Genomic DNA, 27,201 nt, shown 5'->3' with positions numbered 1-27,201 from the left:
CTCCAACCGCTTCTCTGATAGCATCAGCTGAAGAAAAGAATCTTATCCATTCGTTCTACATATAAACAAAAACAAACAAGCGCTCGTTATTGAAAAAGCCCCAGCCCGCTTAGAAGCAGGGACACAGCAGCCAATCATTTGCTTGAATAACAGTTTCTTTCAGGATATTCCTTCAAATATCTGCTGGTGGCGACCGACTGCCAAACGAACAAAAAGAACATCGTCAGCCGAGTATAAAAAGTCAAGTCGTGTGGCAAGTTGCGGCCTGCAACGGTTTTGCCATTCAACCGGCTGCCAGCTATCGCGGCATTTAATAAGTCAACACAAACTTTAGAATACACGTTCTATAAACTGGTTGTTGCTGTTCTCGAAGCAACGCTTTGTGCGCTCAAATCGTGCAACGTGCAACGTATATCGTCTATTTTATTGCAACACATGCGTGCTTTTTGTTTCGTTTTTTTTTTGTGTTTTTTTTTTCGAAATGATTTCTGTTTTCTTTGTTTTGCTATAAACTCGTGCACTCGCCTGCCACATGTTGCATGTTCAAAGTAAATAAATGAATGAATGTTGTGCACTTGCGGGTTGCCGCTGCTATGCTTTTTGCTTTCACAGCTCCCTGAATGGATCAATTGCCCTCGCCAATGCGCTACAGCTCCTTTCCCACATTCATTGTGAGTTGCGCTTGCGCGTTTGCATTTTTTTTTTTTTTATCTTTTATGCCACACAATAGATTTTTTATGTGTTTTCATTATTGTTGTTGTTTGATAGGCTTTCACGAGTTTTTGTTTATTTTTCATTTCATCTACGAAGTGTTGTGCCGCTGCTTGTCTCTTTGTTGTTGTCTATTTGTCTTTCGCTTGCTAGCCGTGCCGCAAACAAGTTTCATTCGCCGCCGTTTTATATTGACAGCAGCAGCGACACGAACAATAGCCGCCTTTCGAAGTGTTCTGTTGAAATGTTCTTGACTTAACCTTTCTTTTTCCTGCTGCCTGTTAATTTTTCTCATTTCTCCTTTTTACTCTCGTCTACTACGGTACTTGAGCCAATTACCCAATTAAGATTCTGCGATATCATCTTTTGTGTGCCGACCCAGCAGCCATCGAGGCTGTCAAGCAGTGTCCCAACATTATTTTTTTCAATCTTTTCACCAAACTCGTATTCGTAGGCGCTTGCAGTGTGAGCGAAGAGTTTTGCTTTCTCAACTAGAACTGAAAAAAGAATTCAGCTCAGAATTACATGGCTCGTTTTTATTGTTTTTTTTTGGGGGTTTTTTGCTTATAATGTTGTTTTATCTTGGCCCAGGTTGCCTTGCTCTCGATCATTTTCCTAATTTGTTGTTATTAGTTCTTAGTTTTTGGTCAAAGTAACGGCACCGCTGCTTATTCGACAGCCCGAGTGATGTGCCTTTCTATTCTTCTTGGATTTTTGTAAGCGTTCCTTTCTGCAGTGAAACATTCGAAAATACAAATTTCTGCAAATCATTGATTTACTCAATCAAGAAAGGGTTGTTCAAAGCCCGTTTCTCAAGGTCTAAAATTTCACTCACAAGTTTTTCAATTCTTCAAGTCATTGTTCCAATTTGTGGAGGTTTCCAATTAATGCGTAAATAGTAATTTAATAATTGATTTTCATTTATACTTTCACAAGTAAAATTACTTCTTAAAGTTCAGTGCCAATCAAGCCATTTGTTTTGCCTAATGACGCACTCATCATATGTTTTCTGGTGCTCATGTCTATCAGTAGCAGTGGCATGCCTCAGCCATGACATAGTGAATGTTCATGCCGCATATCACGATGAATTTGGAAAAAGGCTTTTTATTTCTGTGTCTTGTTGATTAAAGAAATCATTTAAAATTTTGTCAGGTCATGGACTTTCCATGATCTGAAATTTGGGTCAATAACATGGCGTGTACAACTTGACTAATACAAATTTAGTGTGTAAAGAGAGATAATCTTCAAACTTTAAGTTATAAAAGTCATTTGAGCGAATATTCTATTTGCACTTTTGAATATTTTTGTGAAGTTTTGAGGAATTTCAAAGTTATAGATTTGCATGAATGTAGAATGTGGGGTTTACTTTACCATAGCAAAAATGCTTAAGCTATCTTTCACATATCTAAATGTACCTCTCTAACCCTAACTTTAGAGATGCTTATGTGTGTAAATATCACGGCTTTTGCACTATCGAACAACATGGTCGCAAGAAATTGTGAAAATCCCCAAAATGCATTACCTAAATAGTGAGAGCCATGAGGAGGCATTCCGAAAATGTCTTTATCTCGCAACGCGGCGATTTGAATTCGCTATCAAAATCAAGTAAGCTTCTCTATTTGGGGTTATGTGGGGAAAAATATGTACGCAATAAACTCAAAAACAATTCATCAAAGTTCATTTGACAATAGGGTTCATTTCTGTGACTTTACTACATTCTCTAAAATAGGACGAAGATATTCCTAGAAAAACAATTCATTTACTGAAAGTTGGAATTCACGCGCTGCTATTAAAGTTTAGCTGTCGTTATGCCAAAATGAGATCGAAAAAATCGCCAAAAAGTCCAGCGAGTGCCAGCACTGCACCAAAAATTCATATTAAAAGGACTCATTAGACTCGTGAGGTGGTCAAATATCGGTTTGCAAAAAATCCCATGCTTTTAAATTTTCTCCCGCACACCCTATATATTCTTCTTCCAGAAACATGCCCATTATTCAATCACCAATGCAAGAAGTAATTTTTTTTTGCATACTTGAATTTTACCAACCACAAACGGTTAGTTCTGTGACCGCGTCGTCCGATCTCAAGTCATAAAATTTATTACGAACATGGTCGATCTTTAAGAACAACATATCGCAAAATTCCAGATTCTTTTGTTGGAAATAATCGTCCGAATGAGTCGACAATTCAAAGGTTGATGAGAAAATTTCAAGAAACTCATTCTGTCGAGGATAGAAAAAGGACTGGACGTTCTATTGAGAATATTGCTGTTGTAGCTAAAAGTGTTGCGTCCATGTCGATATCTCGTCGTTTCCAACAATTAAGCATTCATGAATAGACTGTTTGGATTATTTTCTCGTATTTTACCAGGAGTTGTTGTGGGCATTTACATAATGGCATTTTTCACATATAATTTTTAAGGGCCATATTTTGATTTATTATTTTTTATTTCCGTTTTTTTTTAAATATGCAAAATGCCCCAAGAATATTGCGTCAAAATTTTAAGTCGGTCGGAGCAAAATTGGCTTATGACTATTTAAGCATCCGTTGCTCCAGGCAGTGTTTTAATAACTGGAAAACGTTAAATTGTTTTTCTGCAACTTGTTTTCGAAATCCTATGCGCCATAACTCAAAATCTACTGGACCAGCTGAAATTTTGCATGGCAATACTTTATTGAATTTTTTCGTAGCTGTCTTTACCGGTCATTGGGTGCTCCTTTCTTCGACAACCTGGGGCAGTGCGCCAACCTAAATCCCATCAAACTTCTCCATAACATCAACAGCTCTGGTTGGCTGTGGATATCTGCCTGTTGGAGGTCTCAAAATGGTGTCAAAACGACCCTTTAGCGCTACCATTTCAAGCCTTCTCTAAAAGTTATTAATTTTGAATAAAAAACTAGAAGGCTTTTTTTAGTTAAATTCTCTTCTTTGGTTTTTAAGTTCTTTAAAAAATTTAAAAATTGGAAAAAATCATTTGATTGATACCTCAAGAAACATCTATCATTTTGATTTTTTTCTTTCAGATAATTCTACAAGTATTACGAGTTGTGGTGGACACCAAAAAAGAAACGTTTTTTCAAGAAGGCTTCAAAGTTTCACTGTCATTCGCTCCTTTTCCAATGTTTTACAATGAAGGTTTAAGAAATATTTGCTTAAATGTTGCACTATTACATCGAAATAGGCGGAATAATTTTACGCTGTCAGTATCGGCCAAAATGATTCTAAAAAATATGTTCTTTCTCATTGAGATAACCCCTCTTCCAGGGTTTCAGTTTATTCACTCAATGCTCCTCTTTTGCAATTAAATGCAGAACTTCTTGCTTCAGAAGATTGCAGGATCTTTTATTATTATTATTATTGTTTTTTTTTTTGGTTTATATTCGTAGAAAAAATGCTACGCATAGTTAAATGAAACAGCCACAGTAAGACAAGTCCGTACGAATTGGTTTCCAATACTGCCTGCACTCAACTGCTCTGCAAGAGTGTGTGTTTGTGCAAATATATGTTGGTATATGGATATGAATATGTGTGTGTATGTACTATATGTTTATACATTGTTGCACCAGTATGTAGCAAAAGCACTCGGAGCAACACCAGCAGCAGCGGCAATGTTGTCAGTTACATTGTAACAACTAGAGGCGAAAATTGCTTTGAGTGTTGTTGTTGCAACTGTTTTCGCGGTACTTGTTATGCAGTCGAGTATAGAGTGTAGCTCAACAATGATTCAAATCTCTTGGGAAACAACCAAAGACGACGAATTCGAAATTTCCATTCATTTTCAATTTTTTTTTTTTTTGCAATTTTTGGCATTGTTGCTGACTCGTATTCTTCTACGCTCCGGCTGCTGCTGCTGGCATTGATCGTTTGCCATGCGCATGCGCACTGAAAACAACAAGTAGCCACCGCAACAATTGGAATTTCGCTATGCTGTATGCAACAGAGCAGCAATAGCTACGAGCAGCCGTGCAACATGCGCATAAAATATTTGGAATCGCAACGACAACGACGACAATGGCGGCAACACGAATACGACAACAATGCATGTTGCATGTAAATGTAACAGCGATTTTCAGATTTTCTTAACGATTTCATGAATTTTTCATCTTACTTACCTTTTTATGGTTGCTTGCTTGTTGTTGTTTTCGTAGTATTTCTTAAAGCGCGCCCAGCGTAATTATATTGTTTTTTCTCATTTTTGTTGTTTTAAAACAATATTATTATGATTTCGTTAGTTGTTGTTGTTGCCGATGTTGCAAAGTTGCGAATTTTGTATGTTTTTATGTAGCATATGAGCTTTGTCATGCCTCAAATGTCATCATTTCAACTTTTTTTCCCGGCAATCTTCTTACAGTACCATTTGTTTTGCACTCACATATGTACATATCTATGTATGTGCAAGCTTATGGTTGCTGATATTTATGCGATTATAAAATATTGTAAATGGGTTTGTCTAGCCATGCAGGGAAATTTGCTGGTTCCTTACAGTGAACTGGAACTGTGAGCTGGACTGCAAATAGCATAGAAGCATCCCTTTCGAGGGTCTGGAGTTAGATCCACATATGAAGAGGGGGCTATTTAATAAAGAGACTTGTAAAGCATTTTTTATTAATTTTGTATTCACATATCTGCTTAGCATAACCATCAATACGTGTCACTCCCCTACAACAACAACGCTCTTCTTCTTTCAATTCCTTAAAGACTCTTTCAAAGCTTCAAAGCACTCAAATCTTGTTTGGCTTAATGATGGTTGCCCCATAGCAAACAGACAACCTTAGCAGTGCGCAAGGTCCGCAGCAAAAGTCACTGTTACACATGACAACAATTTCTAAAGTGTTTGAATATATTATTGAGAAAAAGATAAAGCTTCTAACTAAAAGTTTAATCTCCCCAATTCAGCATGGATTTGTTTCTAATCGTTCAACAGTTTCTAGCTTTCCTATTTTTAGTAAATACTGCTTTGCGTCTTTTAAAAGGTCTCAGGTTGACTGTAGATAAGAAGGTGAAGTGTTTGAAGTACCAGTCTAGCGCTCCTCAAGTAACACTAAAGCGCAGTTTTGATACCATTTAGAGATCTTCAATGGGCAGATATCCACAGCCACCCAGACCTGTGGCGTAATGGAAAAGATAGATGGGTTTTAGATTGGCGTACTGCCCCAGGTTGCCGAAGAAAAGAGCACCCAGTGACCTTAATCGTCTAGCTGGCAAGCCCGGACATGTACAGAGAAAGCTCTCAACTATCCACTTCTCTGAAAGCTCCCCACAACTTCTGCAATGGAGATTAAATGGTAAGCCCAGCTTTTCTGCGTCCAAGAACCGGTAAACACAGCTACGAGTTTAGAAATTGAATGGCGTGGAATCACCAGAACTTTCTGCCACCTGCGTCTGTTATACTGGGGCCAAAGAGTTTTCGAAAATGCACACAAAAAAAGGGAGCTCCATCTGTTCTGCGCTTTTCCGAGCAACAAGTTGTGCAATTCGCCTTTAGCAACAGTCAGAGGGAAGTTGATGGCCGGATGGGAGATCTCTGAGTCCAATCCAGTAAATTATTCAGCAATTTCATTTTCTTTCATGTTCCTATGTCTCCTGAAACCCAAATCCGATATATGTTCGTTGCATACCTAAGATATTTGATCTCCTCCTTACAGGAGTTGGCCAGGTTGATCGTATAAATACAGCTTTTTGGATACGGTGTCTCATTCTGTCTTAGTTAGTAAATTTACTTGCTTTGGACTTCACTCGGATCTCCTTCAATGGGTTAAAGATAGGATATCGCTCTCATGGGCGATGTTTTGTCACCATTGAGGAATTACCTTCTACACCTTTCTTGGCTTCTTCCGGGGCACCTCAGAAAAGTATTTTAAGCATTCTACTCTCTGTTCTGCTTATTAACGATATAGGTGGTTATTTTTTTGCTCTAAGCAGACGATTTAAAAATGTTTTCTTTCATAAAAGAACTGAATGGCATGCATAAATTTCAATCTGATATGATAATTCACTTTTCTTTGAATGTTAAGGAATGCCCCAAAATCGGTTTTGCAAAAATTAGATTGCTCTTCAAATTGTACTTTTTATTAGATTATATCAATTTTAATATTCCGCAAGTCTATGAGTGTTACTTCGTTTTTGTGTTGCTAATTAGAAAGCTGGGTAGGCGCAAGTGCCCTTATCCCGCGTAAACTTAGCTAATTAAATGAAATCTCGAGCTTTATAACGTATGACTTTTCTTTCGAGAAATATGAATTTGCTAATACTTAGAGCTCTTATTTTTAGTCTCTTACTTCCTTAACTTTTTGTAACTATTTTTTAGTGCTTTTAGTAATAAACTTTTTATTTGCTGAGAAACTGGTATTTTTATATATTAGACTAAATTTATATGAATAAAAAAATTTTGTTCCTGACGAAACAAAAAAAAACTGTTTCTAATGAAGGTTGTGGCTATATTGATGCACAAAAGTGAAAGGTAGTGGAAATTTTAAAGGAAATGCTTCACGTTTGACAGCTGGACACAATGGATGTTTCAGGTCGCAGTGCTAAATCCTTTCATAATGCTAATATAATAAAAGTACCAGTTCGCGGTCCCTGACGTTGATCACAGTGCTATTTCTTCTATACCAGCATTAACCGCCTTATTTAATAGCTGCACCTCGTATTCAAATCATACATTTTTCGATAAATGTTTTACAAATTTTCTAAAACAGCCCCCAAACTTCCATATTTGTAAGTAAATCGAATTTTTGAAATTCAAATTTCTTCATATTTTTCCTACAGAGTGTGTAAATGCATGATGATGCAGGTTTCCAGGTGAATACATACATATGTATGTATGTGCGCCTAGTCACCGAACGCTATGTGCGCGCACGCTCAAACTCATGTTTGACCCAAATTGATTGCTGCAAAAGTTGTCACTTGCGATTAGGCCAGCCAGCTTCGGTAGCGTTGCATGCGTTGTTCAGCTGTGGCAAAGGCAAACACGTTTACTTGCAAATGCTAATGTGTTTAACTGTATATGCAAGTATAGAAATATTCAAATATGCAGGTGTCCATGCACACATACACAAATAACTGCATGCGTAGATGCATAAATAATATGTCACTTGGAGTTTTGCTTGGCAGCTAGCAGCATCAGATGGCTCCCAGGCTCCATACATCTCCAAACAAATTTCAATTGGCGAAAGTGAAGTTGCCCAAGTGCATTTATTACCATATTTTTTATTAATTTATTTTTTGTTGTTATTTTATTCACTTGTGGCACACATTCATGCTCTAAGTGCTATGCACATACATAACTACAGAATTGCAAAATGCCTCTGACAGCGTGCACGCATGCGCAATTATTCGTGTCGCGCTTATCAGCAATAGCCGGCGCACAATCATCGCGACATTTTCAAAGGCATTTACATACGAATGCGATTGAATACTTCCAGCTAAGTGCTTTAGCATGCATATAAGTACAATTATAGTTAGTACTTATGCTCAGTCACCTGTGGCATAGTTACCATTTCTTATGCCACATTTACCACTTTTCGGCGACACAAACCACCCAAAGTGCTATGGCTTACGCGCCTCCATTCAATGCGAACTGGGTTGAATTTGCTGCTATGTAATTCGATAGTGATTCACACAATTTGCCATCGCAGGGAATTTCTCTTTCTTATTGCTGATGTTGATCTACAAAGGTGCTGGCAGGTGTCATAAGTTGATCGCAGATAATCGAATTTTTTCAAATGGAAGTACAGCTGTATAAATAACCTGCATGTTTCAGTAATTTTGTGGGAATGAATAGTGACGAGTTGCGTCATTATGTGCCACATATTTCAAATTATGCAGTAAATTACTGCCACCAAGAGACTTAAGGGAGATGTAATAATTCGGTAAGTTTTTGCTCAAGAAATTTGAACATTTTGAGGAAGAAACATTTTTAATGATTTTGTTTCCCGAAGAAATGCGTTTCCCACAAAATTTTTTAAACATCGACAACAGAAATCGATTACAATTAGGAATTTAAGCAGCAAAATCCCCAAAACTTCAATAGAAACGCATTTTTGCTCTTAATAACATCCCCAGTTTACCTAATTTCGGCAATTTTTATTTTTATTTTAATATTAAAGTGTATTTTTAAGAGCTTGAGGATGCCTTGCTTTAGTTGCTGAATTTTTTATAAATGCACAGAGAAGAGTTTGAATTTTTCACAAAATTAGTCCCGATTTACACACAGAGGCATCTGGAAACGCGACACTGGAAATTCTCTTTTGATGCTTCATTCGCGGTCACACGGGCGCAATTTTTCTGTTGTTGTTGTTGCTACAACAGCATAAATATTCCCCATGCATATACGGGGAATGATGCTGAAGTTACAGTCCTTGGCCGTATATATATCCGGTTACGTAGAACGGACTGTCTTGGGAACGTAAAATGGTTCTCAGCAACATTTGTTGCTTTTGGCGTTTACTTCTTTAAATTTGACAATACAAAGCGGGCCGCCAGTATGGAAGATAAAATCCCCTCTGTCTTCCCCGCCCGCCCTTCTCCCACGAACAAGATATTTCTCTTCCAAATATTTCCCGGTGTAAATGGGGTCTTAGGGAAGTTTTTACTCTGTAGTCATTGCTAAATTTGAGAAATTATTGATACTCATACACAAGACCGTGAGAAGTTAAGCATAAAAATTGTATTGTTTTGAAGTCGAATTTTTATGTTTATTTAGCGTTCAATCCTCATCATTATTCACTGTGAGCTTTCCATTTTCCTTCTTCGGTTATATTTCTTCTTTATATTTTGCATTGTAAATCAAATTATTCCTTTTCTGCTCACTATTAATCAAGAAGCTTGGCGAGCAAAATTCGCCAACCTCATTTAATTTAATAGCCGCGCGTGATATGTTGCAATAAAGCTTCCCCACAGTAGTACTCCCCCGATCCTTTTCTTTTCCATACATATGCAGATACTTTTTTGTACATGCACCCATACATACATATGCATGCATGTATTCATGGAAAAAGCGTCTCGTCGTTACGTTTCTTTGTCTGCACTGCCGCGCCCCACTCCAACCAATGGTGCCGCACATATTTATTGTCCGAAACTCATTCATTCACCCACTCCATTGTGTACTCACTCACACTCACTCACGCGCAAGGAGTAAACAAGCAAAATCACCGCAACATTTCCACATAAAGCATGAGGCGTGAGTTCAGCGCCGAGGTTAAGCACATTGACCTTTCCGGTTCCCCATCCATTTAGCAGCCGCTGTCCGACTGCCAAATGCTGGCACAGTTGCACTCACCAAAAAATCTAAATGGTTTCTCCACAATTTCCCAGGCTTGGCTAAGTTGTTGAGCTAAAAAGGCAACGTCCCAGCGAAAACGTTGGGAAAATGTTTGCATAGAACGCAGACGCGAAATGTTAAAAGAAGTAACAGGAAAACTGCAAAGAAATATCAAACCCACTAAAGGGTTTTTGCTTCTATTTGTTTTGTACAGGCGCGCTGATCTAGCTCGCCCTATTCGGTGCGCAGTTGTTGTAACATTTACTTTGTTTGCTTGCTGGCTGCATTTAACTTGCCACAAATGCCTTTCGCAACAACTGCAACATGCAACTGGACAACGCTTTTCAGTCGGTGGTGGTAAGTGCCGCAAGTGTTTGACGATTGCGAATATTTTTTACGTGTAGTCGACAGCTACTTGCCTCATCGCAGTCCAACTGGAGCGGAAAATACAGCAGACGCGCGCGTACTTCCTTTGCGTGTGGTAAAAAGTGATTTTGCGCGATTAACGCGCTCCCAGGGCCATTTGCACCACCGCTGCTTGGGAAGTCATTTAAGATCAGTCGAACTCTGAGCTGTCGTTGTTCGTGCCTCTTTTCCTTTGCTTTTGTTCGCTTTTGCTTTAATTACCGCTGACGGCGACTTTATCAGCCGTGAAATCAACAATTGCAGCAGAGTGAGGGTGCAACGGTGATGTGGCAACAAATGCAAGGAATTTTATTAATGTCCAAAGCAACTAATTTGTATAGATCTTATGCAAGATGCAATTCGGAATGTTAATTAAGCAGGGCATGCAACTTAGCACCTCTTCGCCATGGGCAGGCAAATAAAAATGCAGACTTAGAGAAAGATTGTACGGAGAGAGTAGTTTGTGGCGATTTCTGCATCTTGGAAAGTTGCCTATTGCGGTGTATTGCTTCTTGAAAACATATCAAAGTCTGGACTTATTGAAAATAGTGTATATATAAACAGGGTATATGAGTATATACACACACACACACACAAATCTTTGACCTAACAAACCGAAATAAGATGCCTAGATGGCACACACTTAAGGTCCAGGCGCTTTGCGATGCCCATAGGGGGTTCACAACTTTTTCGTCCCCTAAAACCATTTAGTACTCGAAGCAATTTTATTCAGGCTGCTTGTATTCAGGCAACTGAAATCTTCAATTTCCTTAAAGAAGTGTCTTTCGAGCGATTGCAACCTTTGACTAGTAAGAGAAATCCAAGGAAAACCTCATTTTAACGTGTAAATCAAAGAAGCAGTGACCAGTAAGGACAGGGCCTGTTAGCAAAATGCCCCATATACCGAGAGTAAGTAGAGATTTCGTGAGTTGAAAATAGCAGCTTTCTGATCTGTAAATGGTAACTGGTGGCGTCACAACGAGCTAGTTCCTTTGTCGAGCAATTATTCTCTAGTTTGCTATGATCTGGAATCTGGAGAAAATCAAGCACTCGCGATTGGATTACTTTCACTTTGCGCAAGACTCTGTTCCTTCACACAAAGTCATGGCAACACAAGATTGAATGGCTGAAAATATCCGTGACCTCATAACACCGCCTAACTCCCCAGACCTGAATACCCTACAGAATACAATCGCACTTTACACTGAATGGTCCAAAATGAATACAGCGTCAACGCCGGTATGCAGTTGAAAGGCCTCGAAACTTCCAAGTCCTTTCGCCAGGGGCATAGAAATAGTATTTTTCAAGCAGAAGTTCTCGGCATAAGAAAATCTTACAGGATAATTAAAAACCATCCGCAACAATTATCGGAAGTATGTATTTTTCAGATAGTCAGCCATCTTAGTCACCTACAACGAATTCAAAAATCGTCAGACAATGCAAAGAAGAACTTAATACTTTAACGCACGCGACAGACATCATTCTCATCTAGGTACCAAGCTATAGGAACATAGAAGGAAATGAGAAAGCTTATGAGTTGGCAAGACAGGGAGCATCCTATAACGAGCCCGAAGCTATAGAAATAGGCTATCTCCAAAGAATGCGCAAAAGGGAGATCTTCTCACTATCCCACAAGCAGGTCGTTGGCAAATGGAGTGGCACGAATACCTGCAAAATAACTAAACAAACGTGGAGCAATTTCAACAAATATAGAGCTAACGTGTTGTAAAGAAAGCCACGAGCAGACATATTCAGAACTTTTTTTTTTGTCGGGACAACTAGCAAGTGCAGCCGTCTCGTCCTCCTCTTCACAAGCTGGGCAGAGTACACTGTCTGAGATGCCTACCTTTTCCATGTACTTCGGCCACAGAAAGTGGCCCGTCATCAGTCCAACCAGCTGTCTGCACTCCCTTCTGCTTAATGACAGGAGGAACTGTGACAGTCGATCGGACATGACAGTTTAGTCAATCTGCAGCCTCTCTCAGCCTGCAAAGCTCGCTTGTGGGTTGTAGTAACCCATTTGCTAACCGTGGCTTTGATGGCTGCAGAAGGAAGGAGCAAAACGGACTTTGGGCCAAAGAAGTTGGCTTCAGAGCCCATCCTAGCTAAGGAGTGAGAATTACGTCAACAATAACCGGCCACTGGCGCTTGCAGACCATGCCAGGAAGATGGGGTGGCCGTCCACCGATAGGTGTCGAAGCTGCAACCAAGAAGAATCTAAAAAAAAACAATATTTCATTATCCGTTTGAGTGCCCAAGTCGGGTTGCTCTACGACATAGAATGCTGGGAGAATTTTCGATGGTTAACTTGAAAGAAATTGCAAAACAGAGAATAGACGACGTAGGCAGATTCATAGTCAAATTGAGATGATTCGACTAATAAAAAGTAGTGATACTGCAAATGGTATATCAAAATGACATCTTTTGTGCTAAATGATTCTGGACTGACACTCAGACAACACATCCACCACCACCCGGCATTACTACGTTTGGGACGTAGTTGAGCGCGAAACCAAAAATCGTCCCCATACCACCATTTCTTTTCTAAAGGCTTTAATTAATACCGTTATGGTCAGTATGAATAAGGAGCATTTCATTCGGACATGCATTCGCTTCCTGGCTCGGATTGAGAAGGTTATTGCAACTAATGTAAATGTTATCTTGCATAAAAAATCGTGAAATTGCATTAAATTTTATTTTAAATAAAAGCTAATTAGTTCGCATCCTTAGGGTACATATAGGGTAATGCACTTCAATTTGAGAACTGTGTTAAATTTACACAAATAACAGAAAATCTTGCGCAATCCAAAAAACAAGATGTATTATTTTTACCTAAGTATTTGTACACCTATTTCTTGGTGTGGCTTTAGCCTACCGGAAATCTTTCTAATCTACCAACCTTCTTAGAGAAAAATATCATATAAGCTTTGAGTAGGAAAGACCGAAACATCTTATTAGATTATTTCCAATTTCACTGACGTAACTCCGAAGTTGTTATAAAGAATTCGTATTACTATAATGACCTCGGCACTAATGTTGCTTGCTACCACCACTAATAAAAAGGACCAATCCGTAGAAAAGCAAATCCATCCGTTTGCCAGTAGTTGCATTGGGAAAGAAAAACTAAATAGTCGATTGGCATTTGAAGATTTCTGTTGCGACATTTTAGATATTAGTTTCATTTAACCTAAAAATGCAAGTGCTTTGCAGCTGTGAAAATATAAAATATAAAAAAATTACCGAGCCATTAGTTTTGTTGACACATTACGCGTCACTTGACAGGCTGTAACCTACTTAGCATACGCAAGCACACACACCTAAGCACACATGTTCATATAATATAATATATTATATATGTTTACATATGTAGTTGTGTATTTGTGCAGTTTCATTTCATAACTCTTGCTGATGCCCACAAACCTTTTTTGTCGCTACTCCACTTTCATTTTGACGATTTTTGCATAATCCCCAAAAAACTCCCACGCCGCATTCGCAATTTTTAACGATCTGCTGGAAATGAGGCAATTGACAATTCAATGCTGTTGAATGACATGAAAAAATGATCCCATAAAAAAGTAGTAGCTTTTTAATGGAACTTTAATTATTTTTTGCGGTAAAAAAGTGTTTTTCAAATTTGCAACACACAACAAAACCACTTTGGCACTTTTGCCAGCCTCAGAAAGAGAAAATAAAATTAATGTAATGCGTATTTTGCACTTTTGCTAATAATAGCGAATACAACTTGGGATAAAAATAATGAAATTTGAACTATGTGAAAAGTTGGTTGTTGTTGGAAGCGCCAAGTTGAACGACATTCCGAAATTCACACTAATATGAGGCAGCAGAGACAATACACGCAGCGGCTGTGGAAGGCGCCAATTTTCATAGACCCAATAGAAAACAAAAACAAAAAGAAATTACTACACTTAGCAGCTGTTGTTGTTGTTGTTGCTGTTGTGGTATGATCCATCGACAATTGACGTTGGTGCATCGCTGGCAAATGTTTTTGACATTGCGCCAATTGGGTTCAACGATGCGAATGCATTTGCTGGCCGCCACAACAGCAATAAAGCGCCAGACACGTACCAACAGCGTTGCATTAATAAAAACCGAAACAAAACAAAGCAAACAAAAAACAAAAAACACAAACAGGCGCAACATTTCGCGGCAAAGTCAAGCGATGAGCCAACAAGTTCATAATTTGAATTTTAAAAGCACTATTACTGCAATAACAACAAAATTAATAGCAAATCAAAAATTTATCAAGATGACAGCGCTGCTGAGTCGAACGCTGTTTCTCGAGGCGATTGCTGGTGTGTGTTGTTGTTGTGTGTTGCCTAGATCGTCATTTGGCACCACGCGATTACCACCGCGGATGTCTGTATTGGCCATAATCAGCAGCCAGCAAAAGTTCAGCAACCGTTTGCCTATTCGCCGCTCGAGCCGTGTGGGCGGCTGCAGCTCGAACCGAGCGAAGCTTCACAGCCTACGGGCGCTAATCTTCTACACTTGAAGCGTGCAGCATACAGCCCGGAGCTGTGGTGTCACAATGTCACAGTCAATGCTATTAATTCCGTTAGGCCGCTGCAAATTAACTACGTTTACTCAAAAAGCGATAAAATTACACAAGCAGAAGAAACGCAAATGGAAAACTTAAGGTTTTTAAACAATAAATATGATTTTTTATGAAAGCCCATATGAGTGAGTGTATGTGTATGTGTGTGTCATTGCATATGGATGAATTGAATATTGGGGAAAAGCGACAAGTGGTAGTTACAGATTGGAAACGCGATGCTCGCAGCTTCGACGACTTGGTTACTTAAAAAATTACAGTTATACTCATCTTACTCCATTACGTGGTAGCCAACGGCCCAACATGCCAAAGGCCAAAAGCCTCAGGCTTCAAGCCTATTTCATTAACAAACCGTAATGAAAAGCGAAAGTTACTCTTGCACACCTGCCCACTGGCGTGCAAGCCACGATTTTTTCCTCGCCTATTTTTTGAGTTGTATTTTTTATTTTTATTTCTTTAAATAAGTATTGAAATGCCAAAACCACTTGTAACTGGCACTTTTACTGCTTCAGTGACTCGCATCTGCATATCTTTGCAGTTTCACGACTTCAAGACCGCAAAAAGACTCAAATTGAATTACAATCAACGAAAACAGCGAAATATGAAGATGCGCCTACGAGTAATCGCGTGCAATCGGTCAGGCGCCAAAGACAAGTTTTTTATTTTCAATGAAAATAAAGTAAAAAATTATTACACAACTTATAAACCAAATATATTTTTTGTTGGTTTTTTTTTTTTTTGGATTCATTTGATGTGTATTTTAATGTTATCAAAAAAGCTGGAGGTGCCGATCAGTCTTTGTGTCGAAAGAAGAAAATACGGTGTATTTGATGCAGTCTCTGACATATTTCTCTAATTCAGCTACTTACTTTTTGTCTCGCAATCTAGCAGGGAATTGTTATCTTGAAAACTGGCGCTTATCACTGAAAAACTGTACTCATTCCTTTGGGACTAGTCTAGCTGTTGTTCAAGCTTTGTCACATCTTTGTTGTTGAAGACTGAGCACCGCCTGTTTCAGATTTTATTTCATAAGCCTGTTGAGAATTTCAGCCAAGTCTAGTAAATAAATGAGGTGAAGGGCATATAGCGCAACGGGTATTAAAAAAGGCCAAGAGGAAGTACTTGAGTGCCTGATTAAAATGTCCGAAGTTTCATCAAATGTTAGGTAGTGCTGGCTGCTCTGTAAAAAGATCTCACTTACACCTCTAGCGCCCATTTTGTTACCAGTGCTAAGTATTTGGAGTCGAAGATATTATTTTATGTAATTCTTAATGCGCGTCTTCGCGAGTTTTAACAAGCCGTTCAGCCTTTTGTCAGCAATATCTTTTAAGGATGAAAAATATGTTGACCTTCGGCATATTTGTCGAGTCCTACAGAGAGCAGGGCAACGGCAAAGTAGGTGTTCCAAGGTACCCCTAGCATTCGCTTCGTTGCATACGTTACACACATCGCTCTGGACTAATCCCATTTTGACTGCGTGGGGTGAGACAGTGCCCCTCCAGTACTCCATCCAATATTTTCCAGTCTTTCCTAGGCAGCGATAAAATAAAGTTTGCTGCTTTCGTATTCCAAGTCCTTATCATAATTTTCGGAGTTTTGTGTTAATTTTGTCGAGTTTTTTGTTCGACTGCATTTCCAGTGCTGGTTCTTCATTTAGTTTCGTTTTCTGAAAGGAGAGTGATGGGCATATGTCTGACGTTCTCTCTCGGCAAACGTATTCCTGCCTTAGCGAGCTCATCGGCTCTCTCATTTCGTGCAATGCCTTCATGTCCTTGTATCCTGGTATCAAATGATGAAACCTAAAGTGTGAATATTTTACTTATATACTTCCTTCCATTCGTGTTGTTACGAGTTTTGTCCCCGTTTGGCTAACCCAAAGGGTGATACCAATGTGATGACCGCTACTGCAGGTGTCTTTAGATTACGTTACGTTAAGTTGCACTGGCTCATTAGAAAAATATCCCTAGCTTGAGCAAACATTTAAGATTATTGAGAATGCAGCCATAGTGTTGTTGTAGTTATTTTCCTTTCAACAGCTCATTCCATAGCACTGATAGCTGAAAATCTGTGGCCTTTTATCATCAGTCACTGATTGTCAAGTCATCAAGTCGCAGTAACGGTCGCATTCAAAAATACCCCATGTTTTATTTAAAGAAAAAAATTTAACTTAGTCCCCAAAACTAAAAAAAAATTAAGAAATTAAAAAGAAAACAATAATTTTCTAATATATTTTTATTATTATCTTATTTTACTATTACTTTATTATTATTATTTTTTAGTATACATTTTTTTGTTAATGTTTTGTCATTTTTTTATTATCACTCTAATAATTCATATCATCACGGTATCATTATACCCCCAATAAAGACTTAACTTTGTATAGCAAATTCTTCTTCTTTATAGCAATTAAATTTAAAAAATGTTAAAAATTAAAAACAAATATATATACATTTTTTAGTAAGGTTAAATTTTTAATTTTTTTTTATTATTGTATTATTTTATTTTTTTTTATTCTAATTAATAGTAATTTTTTTTATATTATTTTTATTTATTGCTCTTGTTTTCTTGTGTATCATTCTTTGGACATTTGTGAAGAAAAATTATATAATGTCCTTTTGAAACATTTTGTACCAAATTTACGGAAAATCGCATTCTTTATGGCAATTCAAAGGTAATTTTCCAGACGTTTGCGGCACGGATAAATAAAACAAAAAATTCTAATTTTTTTGGCCAAATTAAGAAAAACATGTTTCTAATAGCGGTCGCCCCTCGGCAAGAATTGGCAAACCTCCGAGTGTATTTCTGTCATGAAAAAGCTCCTCATAAAAATATCTGCCGTTCGGAGTCGACTTGAAACTGTAGGTCCCTCCATTTGGGGAACAACATCAAGACGCGCGTCACAAATAGAAGGAGGAGCTCGACCAAACACCCAGAAAGGGTATACGCGCCAATTATATATACATATACATATATATATACACATATATATATAATATATGTCAGTGGCGGATCCAGGATTTTATAAAGGGGGGGGTCCGGGGTATTTTAGAAGGGTGTTTTTATTAAAAATCAATTTCGTGAATGAAGTAATCAGAAGAAAAATCGTTGATAAGATAAATCAATCAAAAGGATTTTCAGTTTTGGCTGATGAATCGACTGACATTTCTAGCATAGAGCAATTTTCTATTTGCGTACGATACTTAGATTCTGAACATAATATCTGCGAGGATTTTCTTGGATTCGTTCCTGTAACTGACGTTTCTGGACAAGCTTTAGCGAATTCTATCAAGGATTACCTGATCGACATCGGCGTGGATTGCTCTTTTATGTATGGCCAAGGATATGACGGAGCTCCAGCAATGAGTGGCGAATTTCACGGAGCACAGGCTTATTTGAAATCATTTTTCCCTCTTGCAATTTATGTGCATTGCGCTGCACATAGCTTCAGTTTAACAATTAATGCAGCTTGCGAAGTAACCAGTATTAAAAACGCGTTGGGGACTGTGGGATCAATTGAAGCATTTTTTCACTGGCCCAAGAGACAAAGCATCTTGAAGAACGAAATTGCCAAAATGACGAATAAAAGTGAAAAAAGTAGAAAAAAATTGAAGTCTATCTGTCCTACAAGATGGGCTCAATCTCATGAAGCTGTATCAACGTACGTCGAACTTCAACCGGCTGTTATTGAAGCATTAGAAGAAATAAAAACATGGAAGGATCGAGATACTTCACGCACAGCATCTCAACTTTTGACCGCAATTTTCACAGTCGAATTTCAAATGTCCTGCCAAATAATGGAACCGATTAATTCCCTCGTTCTACCATTAAGTCGAGAATTGCAGTTGAAGAATCAAGATCTAGGAGAAGCAACAAAATTGGCTGATGATGCTTTGAATGATTTCAAGGAAAAGCGGGAAAACGTAGATTCATGCTTCCACATTGTTTATGAAAAAGTTTCTGAAATTTGTTCTACATACGAAATTGAAATGAAAACGCCTCGTCGATGCCCAGGACAAAAATACCGTTGCAACATTGAAACGCAAACAGTTGAAGAATACTACAAAATCGCATTCTACATTCCATTTCTCGATACGTACATTTGTCATCTCCAGAGTCGGTTTCAAAAACACAAAACAGTCTTTCAAAGTTTCGGACAGCTGTTTCTCAAACAAGAATTTGATGAAAAAAAATGCGCCGATCTTTACCTATTTTACGAAGAAGTATTGGATTGTTCCGAGAGTAATTTCATTTCAGAAGTCAAAATGTGGAGACAACGAATCCGCAATCAGAACATCGAAATTCACTTGATGCATTATCAGTAAGTAACTCCTAATATAGAAAAAGCAATTTAACTGTGGATTTGAACAGAATAAGGTAAATAAATATTTCTATTGAGAATTTAAGCAGAAGCAATTTTTTCAGATCATGAATAATGAAACTTTCAAAAACGTCAACAAAATGTTGCGAATTTTGGCAGTGTTACCTGTGACAACAGCAACTCCAGAACGATCGTTTTCGACCTTAAGAAGGATAAAGGATTATCTGAGAAACACAAGGGGACAGGAGCGTCTCAACGGTCTTGCATCTTTGAACATCCATCATCGCATTGATTTAACTGATGAGGAAATTCTCAGAAAGTTTTTTGAGAAGCCTCGAAAATTTAAAAGTGTTTAAAACCTCTTGTGTATTGTTCATCATCTATTGATTTGTCAAAAAGATATTTAATAACACAGTCCTGCGAGGCACAGTTTCTAAAATGGCTATGGTGCTTCTTGAAGGTTTTTTTGTGTTAAAAACGAATCTGATCTTGAAAATGCTCCAGCACCTCAGGACTTTTGGCAATTTGTGGTTAAATAGTCAAGAAATGCCGATTTTGGACATCTTTATGAATTTTTTTTGAGTAAGGTAAATTTTTTTTTTTATTTTCCACAACGGAATCGCAAAGTAATACTCTGTAGCTTTAGAGACACTCCGGACCCGAAAACCCCCCCGTGGATCCGCCACTGATATATGTACATTAGGGCGGGTCAATTTGTGTACATATACATATGTACATGCCCCTGAACATCCTTTAACGAAAAGCGAATTTTTGTAATTCACTTTAACATGCATACACATGCGCAATCTCATTAAATATTCTTTTTTCTTCTTCATGTCAGATCCTTCGCAAAGTCGCAGTGATTGTGTACACAGCTTTGGATTACAACTTGGCAGTGGATGAACAGTGTCAAATGTCACATGAACTGGAGGAGCTGATCACATACATGACAGCAGAAGGTAAGAAATCAGTCTAATATATTTATAAAAAAATTCTTATTTATAAAAATTAAAAAACACAAACAAACAAACTGTCACTCCTAAGCCGTTCATCCGATTGCGATGAAATTTTGGTGCGGAATTGCAGGTACGCGAGGAATGGTTTATAAGTGACATTTATATTGCATATGTATTCATTCAAAAAATATACTTGCAGTAAAATCAATGTGCATGGTCTGATTTAATTCAGAGAATGAATTGCAGAAAATGAACACACTAGTTCCATTGGAGTCCTTTCTCTCTCTCTTAGCTTCACAGTCTGTGGTGGACTAATTCAGTCTCTCTCGCCGCATTTCTGCAATTACGAACGTTCATCACTTTTAAGTCTGCTTCGACGTCATCAAGCCATCTTTTTCTTGGTCGGCCTCTCTTTCTTCCTCCAATTGAACGCAAAGACAACACCCTTTTTTGAATTATTTCGTTGGTCATTCTTATGATGTGGCCAATCCATCTAATCCGCTGCGCTTTAATAAAACGTATTACATTTTCACCACAAATAAGGTTTTCAATTTCGTTGTTGTAATGGGTGCGATACAAGCCGAATCAAATCACAATAGCTCCATTGGAATCCAGATATTAATACATATTATAATAGTTTGGGGGAAAGAATCCATTATTTTTGGGTAACAATTCTGCCAAATGGCTTAAAACTGTTTCATGGTCGAGCTTTAGCTCTTGGGCGATGCTACGACTACTAACATGCCGGTTAACTTCGATTAGTTCTGCGATTTTATCCATTTTCTGGAACAAACAAGAAACAGCTAAATATTTTTTTAGTGTGAAATGTCACCTTGACAACGAGCATAAACTTAAACAATTTCAAGGCTGTGAAGTTAGTCTTAAATGTTTAACCGAAACTAATTTTTTGGCGCATCGCCGATGTGCTTTTAGCTGGAAAAGTAAAAACAGTCTTTAGTTCAAACGCTGTATGAAGCTCCCTGCATATATTATATTAAACTATTTATAGTTTCAAACCTAGTTATGGTTCATTGTGACTTTTCTGCTAAGTTTCAATACTTTTTAGTTGCACAGACGATTACGTCATGTACAGAAATTTTAAATAACCCTGTATGTAGCTAGATTTACATGTCAAATGGTCTTAAAAAAATTACTCTTTCCAATAAATGGGAGAAACTAAATTTCAAAATATTTTGCATATTTTTCAAATTTTAAAATATTTTTAATGTTTTTTTTTTATTTGAATATAAACAAATCTCATAAAAAAAGTTAATATTTAGCCAAATATTGTCATATTGCCGCCCCACAGCGCGCTGCCTGATGTTTGTGCAAAGCAAACATTTAATGAAAAAAATTTATGACTTGGAATGTTTGGCAACACGTGATGTCAGCGCTCGAACTGTTGCATACAGCTGTACGCCGATAGCAGATGACGAATCGCCGTTGCAACGACCGTTTGATTCATTCCTTAATTTATTTACTTACTCACACACACACATACATATACTCGTATACATAATTATAATACTTTTTTTTTGTAATTTTCTGCATTATTAAGCTCGTTGAACGGACACAAATGGGATGCAGTGAATTACAATTTGTTTTTCTTTTCACTTTGTTTTACCTTATTTGGTCACGTTTTGTTGTTGCTGTTGCTTCACACTGATCATTACAATTTATTTGACTGTTTCCATTTAATGTTTTTGCCATTTTCGTCGCACTACTTCTGCGGTTCTTGCTTTATTTTTATTTCATGTATGAATGTTAGTGTGGTTGTTGTTGCTGTAATTTTTGGTTTTTGCGGAAAACCGCAGCGGTCGTGTCACAATCTGTCTGCTATCTGTGATTTGCAATCTACGGTTGGTGATCGTCGGTTTGTAATTCAGTCTCACTTCGTATTGAATATCTTTTCCTGTATCTCAGTGTGTTTGTGTGTTTATGTATTTGTGTATATCGGCTCTGCATCAACAACTGGTGCCAGACCACGAATTAAGAGTGGGTCTGATTTTTCAAGGACGCGTGCGACTACTGCCCTGCTTTTTGAATAACTAAATCGCAGCGATTTGATCGACGTTAAGTGGCACAAAGGGGCAGTAGCAAGAGAAAAAGAAGAGAAAAAATAATAATAAAAAGAAGGGAAACTGGGGGGTGTGGACAAATTTAAAAATGCATAGATATCGTTGTTTTTATAGATTTTTTGTTGTTGCTTTGGCGAGAGAATGGATATTGACGCATACCCCGGCCCATACGTATTTACATATCGTACATGCACGCATACATACATACATACGAAATATACGTACCATATTCACTTAAAAATATTCTGTTGTATATTTGCCTCAAAACTTCATTCAGTCTTATTTTAAAATTTCTGACTTTAAGTATTGAAATAAATTTAATTTCTCTCCTTTTCAGAAAACGATGATGACTGCATCGATGAGGGCATTGATGAGGGCCACCAACGTTGGGATGACGAAGGCGATGATGAGAAATGGAATGAAACCAAAGAATTTGATTTTGTGCTTGAGGTAAATAAATGGAATATTTAAATTTATAAGCACAGGGAAGAAGAAAAAAATAAATCTGATATTTGACGCCGCAATTTAGGCAAATTCGTGGGAATAATAAGTTTGGGTGCAATCAGAATTTTTATGCACAATTAACATAAATATTTATAAATTGCTAAGTGTCATCTAGCAAGAAAATTTTCAAAAAAATCGACAACCTAGTCGAAGTGCAAGTGTAATCATTTATTTATCGGGTGTTTTTTATGAGCTCGAAAACTTAAAATGATAAAACAAAAATGAATGAATGAGGGAAAGAATTTTTGTTTATTATAATCTGGTAGATAGTTTCATGGCATTTATTTTTTGAATATTATATCCCGCATATGTTCGCCGTGGCTAAGAGTTAAATGGTCCATTCGATTAGTACAATTTTTGACTACTTTTCCCAATAAATCTGGCGCCATCCACGGTGGCTTGAATGTACATATAATAATCAATAATATATAATATCCGATATAATATCAATAAATCGATTATTAAGCGCGCTGTATGGCAAGTTACGCCATCTTATTGGAACCAAATGTCATCGATGTTTAGCTGGTTAGTTTTTGAAAACAAAAATTCAGTCAGCAACGATCGATAGCGCTCCCCATTCACCGTAATGGCAGCTCCTTCCTCATTTCGAAAAAAATAAGGGCCGATGATTCCGTCAGTGCTCTATGAACTTCGCTAACAGATTTTTCTTCGAAGAAAATTTCAACAAATTGGAAGCGTTGTTCTGGCGTTAAATACATGATGACTGGCCAAACTTTACTCTAAAAAAACACCCGATACAATATCCACTCGTATGTAAATTCAGTAGAAAAGTGGCAAGTTCACCAATGCACCGAGTAGACCTGTCTACTGAGATAAAAGGCGGTCTCCACCCTAAGGTCTATGAGACGTCAACATATTTTTTGTCGATTTTGGACAAACCAAAAATGAGTCATTTAAATTTCAGTAATTTAAAATAAATCAGCCTTTGTTAAGAGGTGTGAAAGCATATTGAATGTTCAGAGCTAAGTACTTTTAGGTTATTGTGGATGTTCAGGCTAATAGCACAGACAGACAGTAACGTTAACGACTTCATTGGGAATTAGCTCAGGAATTAAGTGCAACTAATCCGGATCAACTACTAGACTTAATACTCATAATTTTTAGCGAACCAAGGCAATTCTCGAGGGCAACACTGCCAAAAAACGACAGCTAATATCTATTGTGAATGAAAAATAATCAAATAAAAAAAAAGTAATAATTGGCGCATACACCCGTCCCTTGGGTGTTTGGCCGAGCTCCTCCTCCTATTTGTGGTGTGCGACTCCGAACGGCAGATATTTTTATGAGGAGCTTTTTCATGGCAGAAATACACTCGGAGGCTTGCCATTGCCTGCCGAGGGGCGACCGCTATTAGAAAAATGGTTTTATTAATTTTGCTTTCACCGAGATTCGAACCAACGACCTCTCTGTGAATTCCGAATGGTAATCACGCACCAACCCATTCGACTACGGCGGCCGCCATAAACAAAAATAATCAAACTTTGCAAAAAATGAAGAACAAGAAAGACTGGATGCAATGCTAGTTTACACTAAAACGCTCGACGCATTAATTGTTTTGATATTTTGGAGCAGCATGAGAACTGCAATTTCATTTTTTTATAAATAGTTATTTTTTTATTATTAAAAATGGCTATTTGTGCATTGCGATGTATTACACAGCCATATAGCCTACTCAAACTGATTTATGCTATTAACAAATTCTAAAACTGCTGTAGGCTTAATTTCTATTAGGAGGTTTAGATCTATAATCTCGCTTCCCAGGTAGTTTAGTCTGCGTCGTACCACTGATGGGTAGTCGCATAGAACATGTTCTGTTGTTTCTTGTGCCTCTTTAAATAGTCTTCAAGAATCATTTTCTGCCACACCACTTTTCTTCGTGTGGTAATTGAGTTTACAATGTCCTGAGGTCCTGAGAAGCTCAGTGTATAATTTTATATCTTTCCTGCTGAGATTAAGGATTGCCTCTACGTTAATTGGTTCTGGATCAATGAGTCTTTTTGATTGCCGTATGCCAGTTTGGGCTCTCCAGCACTCGATTAAGCCTCGTTGTTGCCTGTTGTACACTCTTCTTGCTAAAGTGTCCGCGATTTCATTCCCTTCGTGCCCCTCATGTCCCGGTACCCACATCCGAGTAACAAAGTTTCTTGCTGGTAGAGTTTCGAGAATTTTTAAACCTTCCCAGACCAAGCGTGATTGGAGTGCGAAGCTATCTAGCGATTTTACAGCTGCTTGACTGTCAGAGAAAATGTTGATATTGGCACCGCGCGTGCCTCTACGAAGACATTCTCTGGCACAAAGCTCTAAGGCGTGGACCTCCGCCTGAAAAAGGTCCCATTGCAATTGCGTGCTTGATGTGTGTGCGACAATTCCAGCCCTGGCACTGCCGCCTTTCATTTTGGACCCATCAGTAAACCACAGCTGTGCGAACTGTTTTAAAGCTATTTCATTGCGGTCTTTTTTTTACTGACAAAGGTATCCAATAAGCCGATCAGCTGTTCCCTAATCCGCGTAACAACAATTTTAATAAGAATTAACTGCGGTGATCCCGATTACCCCCGCCATGTATCATTGTTGTAAGCCGCAAGTAGCTTCCCTCTTTCAGTAAACTATTCCACATAGAATTTTACTGCGAATAAAGCAACTTACTGTAGGTGTAACCAGGTTGTTCACAACCTTAACCAACCTTTTGATTTGTTTTCCCTTGTACATCTTTTTATCAATTTATTTAAATTTGCTTGATTTATTTGCGTATTTATATTATTTAAATATTCTCTATATATGTGTGCAGAGTTATTTTCTGATTTTTTATTTCCCTCTTATCACCTCTTACCATAACTGATTAGCCTAGATTTTCTTGATTGGCCGTTGTTTGTCGTTCGACCACCGCTTTCTTGATTTATTCCCACACTCTTTGAGACATTTTCTGCATTTATCCAATTACAATCTACGATCCACATTTACCGAGCAAAATTGTTTGTATGTTACAATACTTTGATGTTGTTGTGTCTTTGTGATCGTGCGCCGTGGTGGCTTATGCCGTAATACCTGCCGTTGACTTTTGAGTGGCTATATCGAGTGCTCAGTGAAGTGGATTAAGGTGTGCCCAGCGGTTTGATTTAATTCCCAATTTTGCTTTGCGTATTTTATTCTTCTTTGAGGATTGACAATCAGATTAGGGAAGTTTAGGGCAGTAGGCCAATTGAATGGCAATGCAACTTTTGTGTTGCAACAAATTTATTTTCATAATTTTGAAGTTTGATGAGAAACAATGAATGTCTGACGGGCCAATGAAGGTTTTACTTACAGCTTATAAGTCGAGATTTTATATGCATAAGGCGATTTTTCCATATACAGCCAACAGCCAACAAAGGGAACTTTAACTATTCCTTACTCTAAAGTGCCTTTAAATTTCTTTCCGTTTTCTTGGCTGTCTGACACAGATCCGTTTTTAAGCTGGCGTGGCTGGAAGTCCACAATTTTCTTCAACTATCATACTTTAAAGGCCAGATTTTTTGTATTTATTTTATTTATCGCCTTACTATGCTTCACTCTAAACCTAACTAAAAATTTATGTACGAGGCTCGTTTGAAAAGTCAGCGAAAAAATTGTTCGGGGTAACACTTTTTTACTTTTCGACATAGTTTTCTTATAAGCTTACACACTTTGTTCAATACTGTTCTACAGGTAGTTTGTTGATGCCTTGTAAATAATAGGATTTGTCCAAGTCTGAAAAATAGCCTCCTCGTTTGAATAAAATAACTTTTCTGCCAGCCATTTCTTCAAATTGGGCAACAAAAAGTAGTACGAGGAAGCTTAGTCTGGAGAATAGGGATGTAAAACGAGTTGGAACCTTATTTCCATTTATTTTGCGAATACAACTGCTGAGGCGTGAACTGATGCACTGTCTTGATGGCAAAGGAAGATCACTCGATTTTCTCGATTCAAACGAATGCCAACACACAAAGAAATATACCGATCCGGCTGAAAATTGGTGTATATTCTTCTAAAACATGCTATTAACTGAACATAACCACGATACAAGTCAGTAGTGCCATCGCTCTGACTTTGCACGGACTTTTCAAACCACAATCATATATCGGTCCGAGAATTTAATAGTTTTGAGAGTGTGAAAATGCAATTAAAGCTTAGTTAAGAAGGCGACTTTTAGTGATTTAAAATTTTTTCAAAATTTCCTAGCATTATATCAATGGAATATTCAGTATGTAAATCATTCTACCTGTATTTATGCTGATCGCTCACTTCGCAGGTCATTGGTTGGTAGAGATACTGTCAGAGTGACACATCTCAGACTCAATTAGCGCAAACGGTGCCTCAGGTCATAATCGACTATATTCGTATATGCACCGGATAGG

At 37.8% G+C, this 27,201-nt stretch overlaps 1 protein-coding gene across 5 annotated transcripts in view; it reads left to right on the top strand.

Annotated features, from left to right (window-relative positions):
- Nucleotides 1-27,201, top strand: part of LOC129248302 (protein spire) — a 194,037-nt gene that overhangs the window by 100,382 nt on the left and 66,454 nt on the right. For all 5 annotated transcript variants that reach the window (XR_008582609.1, XM_054887796.1, XM_054887795.1 and 2 more), the window contains 2 exons: nt 20,111-20,228; nt 22,641-22,753. Coding sequence is in view for 4 of the 5 variants with exons in the window: in XM_054887796.1 (XP_054743771.1) it covers nt 20,111-20,228; nt 22,641-22,753 (231 nt within the window). In the remaining variant the exon portion in view is untranslated. The remainder of the gene's footprint in view (nt 1-20,110; nt 20,229-22,640; nt 22,754-27,201) is intronic.

Source organism: Anastrepha obliqua, chromosome 5 (genome assembly GCF_027943255.1).
Source record: "Anastrepha obliqua isolate idAnaObli1 chromosome 5, idAnaObli1_1.0, whole genome shotgun sequence".
Taxonomy (NCBI): domain Eukaryota; kingdom Metazoa; phylum Arthropoda; class Insecta; order Diptera; family Tephritidae; genus Anastrepha; species Anastrepha obliqua.
Note: the sequence above shows the minus strand (reverse complement) of the source record. Positions and strands in the feature narration are given on the sequence as shown.